General features: G+C 46.0%; 1 protein-coding gene across 1 annotated transcript in view; it reads left to right on the plus strand.

Moving 5' to 3' along the window:
* Nucleotides 1–4,015: 4,015 nt before the first annotated feature.
* LOC101581252 (stimulated by retinoic acid gene 6 protein-like) overlaps nucleotides 4,016–16,142 on the plus strand; it is a 45,622-nt gene continuing 33,495 nt past the window's right edge. Inside the window, exon 1 of the mRNA XM_012517852.2 lies at nucleotides 4,016–4,163. Within this exon, the coding sequence (XP_012373306.2) occupies nucleotides 4,144–4,163 (20 nt within the window). The 5' untranslated portion in view covers nucleotides 4,016–4,143. The remainder of the gene's footprint in view (nucleotides 4,164–16,142) is intronic.

Raw genomic sequence — 16,142 nt, forward strand, 5'->3', positions numbered from 1 at the left:
CTTGGGTATAGCTGACATCAGTAGGCTGTCCATAGGTTCCATAGCTTTGTTGCCCAGATGCCTGCTGGGTGGTCAGTGCATATCCTTGAGTTGGCTGGGCTGTGTAAGCATTGTAGCCCTCCTGGGCTGCAGCTTGGCTGGAGGTACTATAATCCGTGGATGCCATTTTCTCTCCTTCCTCCTCGTTCTTTCAACATTCGTCACCCTCTCGCTTTTCTTCTACCTATTTATAAAATTAAAATGTTAATTTGAGTCTCCAGTTCTAGAGGCCAGGATGTCCAAGATCGTGGTGCTGGCATCTTCTTAGCTTTGAGATGGCCTTGTGCTGCTTAGACTCATGGAAGAAAGCAAAAGGGTAAGCAGGTGTGTGCACATGAGGCAAAACATGAAGGGGACTTGCTTTTTTGGTGACCAGTTCTGTCACTAGCTAACCCAGTCCCATGAGAGTGAGCACTCATGATAGAAACTCACTAACCCCACTTAATGGCCTAATTGCTACTCGAAGATCCTTGAACATGACCACACAGGCAAAACTCAACATGAGTTTTGGAGGGAACAAGCCAGATTCAAACCATAGCAGTCACACAGCTGAGGCCCAGATTTCCAGGTATCCAAGCCTAGGGTTCTGTCCCCATATGGCTGGCCTTCAGTGTAAGTGGATTCCACTCCTGGCCTCTAGAAGTGACCCCTGTGAAGCCTGAGCTTCTGCTCTTGCCTTTCCCCTGTGTGGCCCCATCACAGCAGTTTGTCCCAGCCTGCTCTCTGGTACAGTCATCTCTCCTCATTTTTCACATTCCAGGAGGCAGAAATTGCAAAACACGCTCTTTCCAGGGAGGACACTGCACTGACTCCAAGCTCTTGCCCTAGCTTGAGAAAAGAGGACAAGGTATGTGAGTCCCAAGAGCACCTGTCCTCAGGGATTAGCATAGTGCATGATACACAGGTCCCCCATAAATATTTGGGATATAAGAAATGAGTAAGGTGAGGAGAGGAGACATGGTGGGGCCTGAGAGTCTAGTCCCACCACACCCCTGGGATTTATCCCGTGGTGAGTCAGTCTTATCTCAAATGGACTGCAAAGGTAGCTTGGGGCCTGATCACAAAGGTCACTGAGTGCCCACTAGAAGAACTTGCGTCATTGTCCTAGCATGGGGAAGCAGGCCTACTCATAAGCAGACAAAGAAGGGGATCAGAGTGGAAATTGGCTTCATTCCTTTCAAAGAAAGTAAAATAGTCCCTAGTCACAGATCTTTCCCACTCCCAAAAGCTATTAGTATTACTTAAGAAATAAGTTGTACCAGGTATTCCAGACATCTGAATGCTTTTATTTCCAAATTTAATGATTAAACCATATCTCTATAGAACAGGCTGCCATGTGATAAGGCCCTAACACCCAGGAGACAAGAACAACCATTGTGACATGCTTTTCCATTTCCTCCTGTGAGTGTGACATGCTTTTCCATTTCTACCATTAAGTGTGGGGGTCAAAGACAGTAACTCACTCTGTAGATAATGATACACTGTGTTCAAAATTATTATTTTTATGAAATTTCGCTTCATTTTTCATAAAAATACAAATGTAAATAATAAAAGTTGTGTATATAAAAATATATGCTAACTCTCTACACTGGGTTCTAGAGTATTCATCTTCCCTTCTTGCCTTCTGCCAACCCACCGCACTCTTCCACAGCGCCTGGAAAGAGGCCTTTATGGAGGGCTGGAGGACTCTATTCTAGTGAATGCTTTTAACAGTAAGCTGAATGAACAAAGAGACAGTCTTCAAATTCTCCAAAACCAGAAAAAGGAAATAATATACATTGGATAAAAGAAATAATATTCATAGAGGCATGTGGGGATTGGCATTATGGAGAGAAATAAAGTGTTGAAATGTTGCCGAGGTTGCATGTCAAGTTCTGCTTGGATTCAACACTAAAATAAGAAAGGTTGAGAGAGGAAGAAGAGATCTACCATATAGGACCAGGGATATGGCTCGGGGGTGAAGCAACTACCCAGCAAACACAAGGTCCTGAGTTTGATTCCCAGTACAAAAAAGAAGAAAAAGTAATCCGTCACACAGAGTGGTCCATATGTGGGGCAGGGCAGCCCCTCCAAAATGAGCCCTTATTACAATGGATAAAATTCCCCTGAACATAAGCAGCTGTTGATGAACAGATATCATCCCTTTTCTGTTTTTGAATACTTGGCTGCCTTCCCAGTCTCTCTGGGAAGCCAGGGACAACTCAATAATGACTCATTCTTGATAGTATGAAGAGAATAATTGCAAAACTTTGAGAAAAAACTGTCCCAATCACCCAAGAACTGGAAATATCCATATGAAGGCTGGGCTGCAAAGCAGGAAGCACACAGCAGACAGGTGCCTCTAGAAGAGACAGCGTCTCTGCCTGCCTGGAAGGAACAAACTCTGCGGCTCTACCCCTCTGAACCGGCCAAGATGCATGAAGAAGAAATGTCCTTTCTAGTGACAGAGGCCAAGTCTGGACCAAGGGCCTTCATAAGACTTCTTGCTGGTAGATATCTAGGAAGAGAGCTCTACTGCATTTGATCTTTGAAATTTATAACCTTTCTTTCATCTTTTCCATTTTGAGAACAAATATTTAAGGGATCTTCTCTGTATTCTAGACACTGTCCTGACTCAGACTGGCCCTGGAATCGACAGTCCCTATGCTCCAACAGGAGTGCTGGGACTTGGGCACAACTCACTGTGAGTGACTCTGTCCTCAGCATCTCAGCCTGTACCTGCACATAGCAGGTGTCCAAGTGTAGCTGATGTGCTTGGCGTGCCTATCATGTGGAGAGGATCTTCCCAAGCATTTGATATGTGCTAGCTCCCTTCAGCTTCACATTTCCATAAAAGGGTGTAACTTAGTCAAAACACAGCTCAAGAGAGGCTGACAGTGTAGCTTGCCCATGGTCACACAACTATTTGATGGTGAATTCAGCTCCCCCAGCGTACACCCTGAACCACAGCACCCCATGGAGCTTTATGAATGTGTGTTAGATGATGAACACAGCACCCAAGAGGGATCTGAACCAAGCTAAGAAGATCTAATCATGGCAACCAGCAGAGGTAGGGGCAGACATAGTGCTTGGGGTAGGACTTCATGCACAAATGCAGTGCTGCTGAGCAGGTGTTCCAGGTAGTGGTAAAGGGCTCACAGACTTGGAATATAAAGAAAGCCCTGCCCATTCTGTGCTGCATTAGATAGGGTGACATGAGCTGCTATAAAAAATGAGACTGCATGCTATTGGCTTCATTTATTGCTCCTGGACTTATCTGTGAAAGGACAGCTGGTGGGGGACAGTTTTCCTGGCATGGTATTTCAAGGACTCAGGCTCCATAACTCCTTTAAGCCACCTCCTATAGAGACTCGGAGTCCAACCAGCAGATAGAGAAGAAAGTGGTAAAGATTCTTTGCTTCTTAGCCATGTTGGCCCGTGGCTTTCACGATGTTCCCCAGTGAAACCTGGTCTTGCATTGGCTCCTTGATGCCAGGGTGACCAGAGAATGGCCCTCACTAGAAAGGCCCTACCCAGTAGCAGCCTTGCTTTCCATGTGGGGAGATGAATACCTGGCCCACTCTGCCATGAGGATGGGTTTGTTTTTGACCCTGTCTCCAACCCCTTCCCCCAGCCATGGGCTACCTAATATCTAAGGAGACCATAAGCCAGTGGCCCTGGTTTAATGCTTGAGGCAGAATCCTAGTTTATTGCCTGTCATAATTTTTACAGCTAGTCAAAGGGGCCCAGCTGCTGGGCAGAGCTCTGGGAGCTCAGGAGCCAGTGCCTATAGCAGGGGCTCAAAGACTGCAGCAAGGGTCAGGGGAGACACAATATGGAGAGAATTTGAGCTTTTGGAGCCTGAGCAGAGGGGAAAGAGCAGAAGAACCAGCCAAGTTGTGAAACAAGGAAGAGGGCTATCTGCTTGCTTTCATTTCTCAGGTAAATATTTGACTGGATGTTTGCCTGTTCTCTCGGTTTTTAGGCACCACAGAGAGAACAGAAGAGAAGGCCAGCTCAACAGAAGCCACTGTGACCAAGAGCCTCAGGACGTAAAGACAGACCCAGGGAGCTTCATCTCCCAAGTCTGTGCCCAGCAGGCTGTGGGCCACGCTCCTCAGCAAGATGATTACCAAAAATGCAAGGTGCGTGTTTGAGGGTTGGGCTGGGACGGGGCATGCTAGACTGTGTGTGCTCTACTCCAGGCAACGGTCTTTGACACTGGTGACTAATGCAACTGGGAGAAGGGTATGATATGAATCATTCACAGGCCAGCTGGCATGGAGGGAAGAATCGTGGGAGGCTCCTTGGGTCAGTCAGCAGACTACAGCTGGAAGATTCTGGATTTGAATCCTGGCTGTGCCATTTCTGGCCTCTGTTTCTTCGTTTATTAATTGGGTGCAATAACCTCTTTTTTACCTGATCCACAGTTTTATTGTTGCCTATAGTTCCTAATTGTACATATTTTATTTTATACAACCTGATGTTTTGATATATGTATAATTGTCATTGATCAAATCAGGAGAGTCAACATATCCATCACTTCCTGCTTTTATCATTTCTTCATGATGAGAACCATAAAAGTCCCTCTCTGATTTTGAAGTATGTAATACCTCATTGTTAGCTATAGTCACCCTTCTGTGGGGAACATGGAAATTAGTCTTCCTAACTAATTATAACTTCATACCCACCGGTCACCCATCTCTATCTCCTCCCTTCCTTTCAGGCACATATTGTTCTGTCCTGTACTTCTCTGAGGTCAGCCCCTTTTAGATTCCAAATATGAGTGAGTTCACACAGTACAGTATTTGTCTTTCTGTGTTTGGCTAATTTCACTCAGACATGATGTCCTTCAGGTTACACACATTTTTCAAGTGACAGGATTTCCTTTCCTAATGCTGATTAACGTTCCATTCTTTATCCATTCATCCACTGTGTGGGCTTTTAGGTTGATTCCATCTCTTTGCTACTATAAATAACATTGAAATAAATATAGGATCTTTTTGACATAACAATTTCATCTATTTTGGTTATGTGTCCAGCAGTGAGACTGCTGGTTCTTATGGTGGTGCTATTTTCAATTTTTGAGGAACCGTCTTACTGTTTTCCAAAATGATTGGGCTAATTTACGTTCTTACCAACAGCATGCAAGAGTTCCCCTTTCTCCACATCCTCACTAACACCTGCTTCATGCTCTCTTGCTGATAATAACCACTCTAACAGAAATGTAGCTAACCCAGCCTTGTGAAGGCCACATGAGAACAGAAGTGGGAACCGACTACAGATCTGTAAAGCCTGCCCAGATGACAGTGATTAAGAATTCTTACTCTAACCTGTAAATGCTTATGGCCCAAGAACTCAAAAAAAGTGACTTCAAGATATAACAAGAAACATTGTGTTTCCTTGATAAGGAGACCTAGCTGTAATTAATAGATGATGGTTACCATGGTGATGGCCAGTGTGATGCAGAAGAGCCACTATTCTGTTGGTCATTGGCTATTCCGTAATGGTAAGGAAGGCAAGGATAGTTTGGGGCTGGCATTTTTTATTTCTGGTTAGGTGCTATTTTTAGAAAAATACAGTAGGATCACTTCCTCCTGCTGTCTTAGTTTCTGTTTAAAAATTGAGGGACACAATGGAGCTAAAACATAGAGAGGTGGCCATAAAAACATAGCCAGGCATGCTAAGTATCATTTAGAAAAGATATGTAAAGACCCAAGCACAGGAAAGAAGGAAGCAGAGGGGAAAGACCACACTGGAGAGGGCCTTGAAGACAGATGGACAGAGAGCACTGAGCATCAGCCAGAGGGGGTGGGAAAATGGACTGGAGAACCTGAGAGACCCAGTTGCTTTCTCTCCAGTGAATTCCATGACTGGGATAGAAGAGGACAGGCTGAGGCAAGAGGGGACTGATGCAGTCATTGTGGAGTTCCCAGAAGATCCCTTTGGATTGCTGGATAGAAAATGGGATGGAGGTTGGAGAAGGGACAGGACGCTACTGTGACAGTCCAAAGGAAGAGCGTAGTGGCTGAGACTAAGGTGTGGCTGTGGGCAGACATGACTGGATAGCAGGGATTGGAAAGAAAGGAGAGGAGGCAAGTTCTAGGAGTCTGGTGTGGACAGGTAGGCATATGGTGCAACCCTTCCTGGGATGAGGTCTCCAGAGGAGGACCAGGTGGTGGGGGTGTGCAGTAGGCACAGTGGGACCAGGGAGCTTATGAGATACCCAACAGTAGTTACCTAGAAACAGGCAGTAGGCATTGGGTCTGGCCCTAGAGAACTGGGCCCACCTGTGTGCCAGCTGTGCCCTCTGGGCACCTGGCATTCCTGCAGGCAGCCTCCATCTGTCCCTCAGGACTCCTCCCCTCCATGGTTGTCTCACTGGATATGCGCCAGCTGTTTGGAGCCCTTTTCACAAGACAGACACAGGCCTGAGCGTGTGCTCAGATCTGTCTATTAGCTAAGAGTACAGGGTCACTGGCCCTGCTGCGACCCCAGATGGGAAACCTCAATAATTTCCAAGGTGCTTAGAGTGCCTGAATCTTTCCAGTTTAGAAAGTATAAGAGGCATTTAAATTCCAGCCTTGCCACTGGTACCTGAGTGACACTGAGTTCTTATCTAATCTCTTTAAAACCTCAGTTTTGTTTTCTGTGAAGGAATACGTGCTGCATAGGTTGTCAAAGGGTTAGGTGAGATAATGACCCCGTGACCCAAGGCATTCAGCGCGAAGAAGTGACAGAGAGTTGCTTTATTGGACAGTTCAGAGTGCTAGTGTGCTGAACCAGCCGAGGAAATTAGCCCAAAGAAGGGAAAATTTACTGTGCCCCAGGGTTACTTGGCTCCGCTGCCTCTGAGCCGGTGGCAAGCAAGGTAGAGCCTCACGGCCAAAGTCCTGGGGGAGGAGGGCAGCTCACCGCGCAGCGGCCAAGAAACAGAGCAGTCAGAGCACTGCTGTTCTCTTCCAGGGCCTTTTCCAGGGACCTACTTCCTTCAGTTAGGCTCCAACTCCCAATAGTGCCACGAGGTGGAGACCGAGCCTCAGCGTGTGAGCTTTTAGGGGAATTTTTTGTTAATGTACTTGATACGCCGGTCTCACTATGCAGCTCTTACACGCAGGCACTTAGCTGCTGAGCTCTCTCACCGGCCTTTGGGGGACATTTAAGATTCAAATTACAACAGGTGGGGAGGAAAAGAACGTACTTTCGTCTTCTTCTAGCACCAACTTTTCAAATGTTCTTATTCTCTGAGTTTCTCAGACTTGCATGGAAACACCCCACGCACATCTTTGATGCAGGGCGCCAGCCAGGAGCTGGCCACGCCCAGCCGTACATGAGCTCAGGATGGATGGAGTGAAGGCTAGGAGAAAAGGCTAGGAGAAGCTAGGAGAAAAGAACAGAGAGAGAGGCCTGGGGAGGAAATGACGCAAAGGGGAACAAGCACAGGATGTGTATGCTTGCCTGTTGCTATATTCTTTGCCCTGCTCCTCAGAGGTAGAGAAATGACAGACACAGAGACAAAGAGAAAGGCAAGAAGAGAAAGTCACATAAAAGTGTCAGGAAGGGGCCGGAGAGATAGCTCAGTAGAATAAATGTTTGCCTGGGGAACACAAGGGCCTGAGTTCAATCCCTGGTTCTGCCAAAAAATAAAAAATAAAAATAAAGTAAAATAAATACATAAAACTGTCAGGGAGACTGAGGTGAACCTAACGAGGAAACAGGGAGCTGAAAAGAGAACAGAGAAGATGGCTGAGAAGGCTGTGGCCTATCTAGGCTTCATTTTATTTTATTTAGAAAACTAAAATTTTCATTACAGAAAATTCATACAAAGGAAGAGAGTCACATACCTAGCTCCAACGACTGTCAACAGGTACTCAATCTTGTCTCATGGCACTCCACTCCTCCCTTCCCCTACCACCATTTCCTCATGGATTTCATTGTTGAAAAGCATTTATTCTCCCCTAGAACTCTTACAGCTACATGCAAATGGCACACAAGTTCCCTCTCAAGCCCCAGTGAGCCCTGGCATTCTCTCATCTTTTTTTTTTTTTTTTTTTTTGGTGGAACCGGGAATTGAACTCAGGCCCTTGCGCTTGCCAGGGAAGGGCTTATTCCACTGAGCCATCTCCACGGCCCCTCTCTCATCTTTGGTATGAGCAATCTCGGGCTACCCTTGCCTTAGGAGCTGGAAGTTGAAAAACAGTGGACTCTCAGAGTTCAATGCCTGGCCCTCTCACTTGCTAATTGTGGGAGCTTGGACCAGGTTTTATTTTGGTGCCTCAGTCTTCTCACCTTAGAGCAGAGCTGTTGTGAGGATGGCGTTAGCTGATAAACACACAACCTTGCACACACAGCACAAGGCAGGGCCTAGAGGGAACGTAGCTTCTTATCCACTGGTTTAGGAAGCAGCAGTGGGCCCTTGTTGTTGCTAGGTGGGGCTGGGGTGCAGAGCTGGGAACCTGGGGAGGAATGAGAAGGATCCCAGCCTCAGGGACGGACCCTCCTCTGGTGAGGGACAGATCCACAAGCAGACAGTTCCAGTGGGCTGGCTGCTGTGATGGTAGGCCATGTGCCACGTGGTCTGTCTCTCCCAATTCACCAGCCACCAAACTGAGACTAAGGTCCCCTGAGCACTTAGCTACAGGGCTAGGATGGATTCAGTACAGTGTCCTGGTCTCTGCACTAGAGGCATCTGGTGGCTTGGGATGGTACCTGTGCCATTCTGGGCAAGGGCCTGCTGCTCTGGGCCACCCTCCAGCAGCACAGAAGTGTGAGGCTGGTCCTGGGGCCAGATATGACAGGTGCTCTGGCTGCTGGTAAACCAGGTGAGAAACTGCAATCCACAACATGATCAGGTGCCCAGGGAAGGGGAGCAGGTGGCATCCCCAGCCCTGCTGACCCTGACACACACTGGAAGGCAGATCTGCGAGGAGGAGCAGAGGTGGCTGCCATGTGGCCTGTAGAAGGGCTGCAAACACCCTGGGGACAGAACAGTACACAGTCTGGGGCCTGAGGAGCCCTCGTGGCTCTGCAGAAGGAAAGCCCTGTATTAGTCAGAGCTGTCCAAAAGCAAGAGAGCGGTGGGGAAGGAAGCTTGGCTCTTTCCACCCAGGACAGCAGTGCAGGCACTTGACTTATTGCACTGACTCCTCACAACACCTTGGGAGGCAGGCAGCAGGTCTGTCTCCAGCAGAAGAGCAAGGCCTGGAGAGGGAGGCCCACCGGTCACAGACACTGCATGGTGGCCTAGCCTCAGCCCTGCCCAGCTCCATAGCCAGCCCCTTCCCAATGGACCCCAAGGTGTCTGTGACAGGAAGAGTCTGCCTTGGGAGGTAGGATGGGTCCAAATGGGGCTTCCCGGCCGCCACAGTAGGAGGAGGCCAGGGAGAATGTCAGGTGTCCCAGACTCACATGGGGTAGGATTGCAGAGCCTGGAATCTCCAAGGCTGTGTGAGCAGAAGTGGATGAAATTCTTCCCATCTGGGTGGACAGGGTGTGACTTGGCCACAAGTGTGCCCAGGGCACACAGTATAGGGCTTCTCTCCTCTCTCCTTTCTCTTCCTCCCTCCATCCTTTCTTCCTTCATTCTTTCCTCCCTCCATCCCTTCTTTCTTTCCTTCCTCTTTCCCTCCCTCCCTCCCTCATTCGCTTCCTTCCTTCCTTCTTTCCTCCCTCCTTTCCCTTCCATATTTGTTCGTCAAGTACTTGATTAGATTTTCAATGTTCTCTGTCTCAAGTCAGAAGCCTGGGATAGGGCTGAAGGATGCTTGAAGTTCAAAGTTGAGTGAAACATGCCTCTGGTTTGTTTATTTATTTACTTTTTGAGGTAGGATCTCACTATATTATTTATGCCTGCCTTGTGCTAGCTGTATAGCCCTGGGTGACCTCCAACTCATGATCCTTCTGCCTCAGGCTGTAGACTACTGCTATCGCAGGTATATGCCACCATGCCGGGATTGCTTCTGGCTTTTGAAAAATGCCAGTGAGCAATCAGATGTAGCAATATTTACTTGTAGCATGTAGAAGTGACGAGTGCTGGAGAGGACCGAGGAGAGGGGATCGTGTTTTTGAGGGAGGACATGGGCAGCCTTAGGTCAGGAAGCAGAACCAGGAAGCTGTGTCCCAGCCCCTGGAAGAGGGGGATGAGACAGTCTGTGGTTTACCTTCCAGAGAACCTCACTGGCCGTGTGCAACCCTGGACAAGACTAGGAACCTGCGGCACAGAGACACACACTTGCTGTACGTGTCGTCATCTGAGGCCCTCAGAAGTGGATGACCTAGCAGACAATCATCTGACAGTCAGGCTTGCTCTGTGTGTGTGTGTGTGTGTGTGTGTGTGTGTGTGTGTGTGTGTGTGTTCCAGACAGCTCACCACCATTAGTGGGCTGTCGAGTTAATGTAGTTGTTCTAGCCACCATTTTACAAAATGGGCTGGGACAGAACAGAAATGAATAAAAGCAAATGGAAAATGGAAATGCCAGAGGGTGCCATGCCGAGTCAAGGCACTGTGTTACAAAAATTTATTTTACACACATACATACACGTAAACACATCTGAACCAAGTCATAGTTAAAACTGTGTGTTACACATACAAACATTGCTTGTCAAAAATGTGACAAACACCAATCTGGCCCAAGCTGCTCCTTTTACAGCGGAGGGAGAAGAGGGGAGGCTAAGGCGCAGAGGGAGGATGAGCGCTGCGCCCTGCACTCTCAGCTCCCTGCCTCCTAACACGTAGTTAATATTTACCTCTGTGCTCCAAGCTGAATCATCCTCCTTATCCCAAGCCATGCCCAAGACCAAGGCCACAACCGCCAGGGGCATGCTGGGAAATGTCTAACATCTGGCTCCCACAGGGAAAAGAGGCATAGACTTGTACCTTCATCGGTCATAACTGGTCATACATTATGTTACTGTAACAGATATTGTGCACAATCTGCAAATAACAACAAAATACATGTTGTCCCTTGTCACAAATCCTATGTAGCTAGTTGATTCCCACGCAATGCTTTCCCTATCCTCTGCTCAGCCCCAGTTTCTGTGACCAACCCATGACTGGTCAATGAGCACAGTTTCGACCCAAATGTTGTTCGATATTTTTATTTACACTAATGAGTAAGAAAGTTTGAAATAACCAAGTAAGATGATAGAATTCCACTTGTTCATCATTTGGTAAAAACTTTTTTGCTGAAGGGGACAAGCATATTTGAATCCTGGAATAACATTCTTTAGGGTTTTTTTTGTTTTGTTTTGTTTATAATGTAACAGGCGTAAACATAACATCTGCACTGTGGAAATTTTCTGTCACTGGGTAGGCAGTGTACAGAATAATACACTGGACCCTGATCTGTAATTATCACAGATTCTCATGATGGAGTTAGTCCTCTGGTGACTCATGTCCCTGAGTTTCCACCTTTCAGAGAGAGACAGCCAATACACAGAGCCTCAAGAACATAGATACTGGCACATGGTAGTCAAATAATTAGGAAGTAAAGAATTTGGAGCTTTTATTTCTTTTGTTTTTACTATAATGGAATAACAATTTGATATAATTCAGTGTTTTGCAGTTGTGTTGTTTAATACCTACCTTGCAAATTCCTGATAGTGTCCATTGGTTCTTACAGGCTGGCCCAAGCCAGCCTCAGTGCACTGCTGTGGCTACCTCAGAGTCCCAAGGTGGGATTCTGCAGCTTCCTGTGCTCTTGCGGAAGCAGACTTCCCAGCACACAAGCTGCTGCCCTGCTGAGGCATCACGTGGGCACACACACACATGCAGGTGCACCCAGCATGCACCTTTCTCACTCTGGACTTCTTTCCCTGAGCAGCAGGAGCCATCCCATCTGCCGGCCTCCAGGTGGCCAGCGCTCTGCCCACTGAGACCACTAAGGAGGACCTGGAAGAATCCCCAGCTGCAGGGTAGCTGCTGATTCCCAATCCCCTGTGGACCAAAGCTTCCTGACGGAGATTTCCACAGAATTTAACAAACCTCTATGTGTTCAGTGCTAAAAGAAAGTGGGGATCTGTGACAGGGAAGTCTAAAGGCTGAGAGCTAGGAACAGAGCAACTTGCAGCTGGGAGGACAGGCAGGTGCTCACAGGAAACCCTGGTGCCAGCGTTCCCTTCTTTTTGGCAAGGCATCAGAATTCTCCTGGCCTCAGGTTCTCACTTTAAATGGGGCCTAAGAAATCACCCCATAAGATTCTTAAAGATTAAATTAAATAATACAGAGTGCCTACAACCTAGTGACACACAATGAAGTGATGTCAATCAGTGGAGTGACAAGTGAGTCTCCTATACCTGACTTATTCCCATACAGTGATCATGTTAGGACCAAGGCAGTAGGAAGGTTGTGGGAGACCACGCCAATAGCCCCGGCGGACAATCTGCCCCGGTGTTGGGGAAGTGAGATGGGAGGAAGGATAGCCGTGCTCTAGATTAATATTGGTGTTCAGACAGGACAACAGGGCTCTTTCAGTTTCTTTACCTTAATGACGAATCTGTCAGCTTGGCCCTATCATGGAACAAACTCTGTGTGCTTTTGCTTAATGCTGGTTTCATGGTTGTCTTCCCTTCAGAACAGCGTCCTCTTGCTTTGGGACAACATCCAGTCTTCTCTTCATTGCAAAAGCAACCCACTCACTCACTCCACCTGTTTATTACCACCTACTTTGTGCTAGATGATGCTTTACATTGAGGCTAGATACACAATTGTCAAGTGATACATCCCTGCTGTACTGTACCTGGAAGATTCAGAAAAACATAAAGAAGAAAGTAGAATGGCATCCAGCTCCATCCAGGGGTGGCTACTCCTCACAACTCACTTCTTATTCTTTTATTTTATATTATTTTTACCTAACTGTGTCACGGACACATTTGTACCATTCTCAGTGTTGTGCAGATCTCTACAATTAGAGGGATGGCTGGGCCACTGCCCTCTAGCTTCATCCCATCCATCCAGGCAGCCCTGGGTCCTGACAGGAGGTAGAATGGGAAATGGATCTCACGGCCTTTCTTATGCCATCTGTTTACTACAGTGAGCACTGGAGTTAGAGGTTAATGGGGCCCAGATCTGGTGCCTCTGGTTCCCCTATCTAGGGAGCACCTGTGGACCTTCCTTGAGCTCACTTGTTACTAAGAGATTACCTCCCAACTCAACCCTTCTGCAGAGGAAATGGGCCCCACAGAGAATCTGCCCAGCAGGGCCACCCATCAGAAAGAATTAGATGTGTTTCTATATCCTGGCACAGGAAATCTTAATGTTATTTTACTCGCCCGAAGCTTACTGTGCAGAGCCAGTTTCTCCCCACTCTCTTCACTTTTGCTTTCAACATCACAAACACGCATCTAAACCAAACCAAAACAAAACAAAGCAAAAGCCACGAGCAAGAGAAATGACTTCACCTGCTGGACCAGAGACCAGAGGCAGCTGGAAGCCATGGTAGAGATGTTCTCGGGGCTGGGTTAGGGTTATCTCTATGGATATGCAGCCTGAAGCCCACCAAAGGCAAACTATCAGCCAAAACAAATGGGGTGAGGGGGAGTAGATAGAAAACAGCAGAAGTAGGACACAAACCTAGGACCAACTCCAGACCTCACACCAACCCAGCACTGTGAAGCTTATCATACTTTTCAGATTCTAACTTCAAATTTCAACTTTTGAGCCAGGCATGGTGGCACATGTCATCCCAGCACTAGGGAGTTGAGGCAGGAAGGTTCCCAGGAGTTTGACGCCAGCCTGGGCTCCACAGTGAGTGCAAAGCCAGCCTGGATTGCAGAGAGAGACCCTGTCTCAGGAACCCCCAAACACAAACAAACAACAAGCCAACCCTGCAGCCTGCCTGCCCTGGAACTTATGATTATTTCTCTTTGTCAATCTGTAAGTAACAGAATGATCCAGTTTATGCATTAGTTAATCAGCATCAGAAATTCTGCCTGGAAGAAGAAAGCTTTTTGATGTTTTATAGCGTTAACAACATTAGAACAAAGTCCATGTTTTCAAAAAGTAATTGGGGCTGAGTGTGTTGGCATATAGCTGTAATTAGGCAGGAAGATCACTCAAAGTTCTAGGCCAGCGGGCTGGTAGCCTGGGCCTGGACTATACAGAGAACCTGTGCCTGTCTCAGAAAAGACCCTTTCCTCCCCCAAAAAACATAAAAAAAATAAAATAGTAGTTTTACAGAAATTCTGAGGCATGTGCAATGAGAAATATGCAATGCAACCGAAACAAACCAAAAAAAGCACTAAAACAAAAAAAAAAGAAAGAAAAGAAAATCCCCTCCCATTAAAACACATGCCAACCCAGTACCTTGGCCTATGCTAGCAATCACAGCTACTTTTTTTCATAATTTTATTGAGAAACAAATAGCAATGAGACAGTTTCAAATCAAACTGGTAGGACAGTTTCAATAATTAACACATTGCATACATTCTTCCTAGTGGTTAACTGCTGTACAAGATGTGGACATGATGTTCTATTTACAAACAACATTAGAACAAATCCCTCTGTTCATTAAGAGAATGTAACTATATATCTATCCTAACCACTTTGAATACACAGATACAAAATGGACATTCATCTGTATCCCCTTTTTTGATTAAGTTCCATTATTTGAATATTATAGGTGTGTTAACTCAGCAAAATATTCTAAAAGAGTCCAGTAATCCATAATAGTATTGGGTCTTCCACTTGACTGGCAATGTCAGAAATTGTTGACCTGAGTCCCCTATAGCTCAACATAACAGCATGGCTTTACTTCTTATATTTCGTTTTTATACTTTCCTGCTGGATGTTTAAGACCGAGGTAAAGCAGGACCTATGCAACAAGAGTTGTAGCTTTTGGGTCTGATAAGGTCAGTGAAATCCCCTCAGGTTTTATCCTGAGATCTTGTACCTCAGATTGTAGAACCTTTGTCAGTGTCAGCCATGTGGATGAGTCACGGCCATTGCTTGGCCAGTGTACTCTCTGTGAAAGTCTGAGAGGATGTTTTCTCTCCATGTGACTCTCCTTAGGCACACTCTACATCATCGATCACTTTCCTCTTTGGCCCCATAATCTCCTTGATCAGAAAATTTGGTACACTACCAAGTTACATGATGTAACAGTACAAGTTCTCATATGTCCTGAGTCTTAATTGACCTTGGAAGGCTAGGGCCAAAAAGTTGGCTTTCCTTGTAGCCCTCCTTTTTCTCTAATTTGGTCTGCAAACTTAGGTTGTTAGCCATCCAGAAGACAAGCTTATTGTTATTACCATACAACTTAGGTTGTTAAGCTTAACCTCACTATCTGTCTGAATATCAAACATCTTAGGCATAATAAGGAACAGGTATTTTCATCAAGTATTGATATGTTGAACTTTAAATCCCTATAGAATATGATAAAAAAAATTTAAAAGTTAGAATATATTTTAAAAATAGGCATAAAGAATTATATACTTCTTATGTATACACATAAGTCCAAAAAACTAACTATATACAACCTTGAAGCAGGACAGTCCCACAATAATTCACAGCTATTTTGGAGGTGCAGCAGGAATATCACCAGTTCAAGGCCACCCTGCAAAATGTAGTGAGACCCTGTCTCCAAAATCCCAGAATGACTCAGGTGTGGTGGTGCAAAACCCAGTTCATGCACCTATAATATTTAAATGACAGTGGAATGCCCTTCTCTGACAAAACTAAACAAAAAAGGGGAACACAAATGAACGATCATTTGGTATCTGTATATTCAAAATAGTTAGGATAGATATAGAGTTGCATTCTCTTAATTCAATGAATACAGAGATTTGTTCTAATAGTGTCTCTGGACAGGATACCATGGCTGCATCTTGTACAATAAATAACCACTAAGACCAAAATGCAGTGTATTAATTATTGAAACTGTGCTCATAATCAGTTGTGAAACTGTCCCATTGCTATTTGTTTCTCAATAAAATTATTTTTAAAAAAAGACAGACAGAAAGTATATAGTGTGGTGGCACACATGTGCCACCCCAGCACTCTGGAGGCTGAGCCAGGAGGATAAAGCAAATGTGAGGCCAGCCTGGGCTCTATACCGAATCCAAGATCAGCCTGAACTTCAGAAAGAAAGACAAAAAAAAAAAGAAAAGAAAAGGAGGGGAAAAGAAAG

The sequence above is a fragment of the Octodon degus genome, unplaced genomic scaffold (genome assembly GCF_000260255.1).
Source record: "Octodon degus isolate 3935 unplaced genomic scaffold, OctDeg1.0 scaffold00221, whole genome shotgun sequence".
Taxonomy (NCBI): domain Eukaryota; kingdom Metazoa; phylum Chordata; class Mammalia; order Rodentia; family Octodontidae; genus Octodon; species Octodon degus.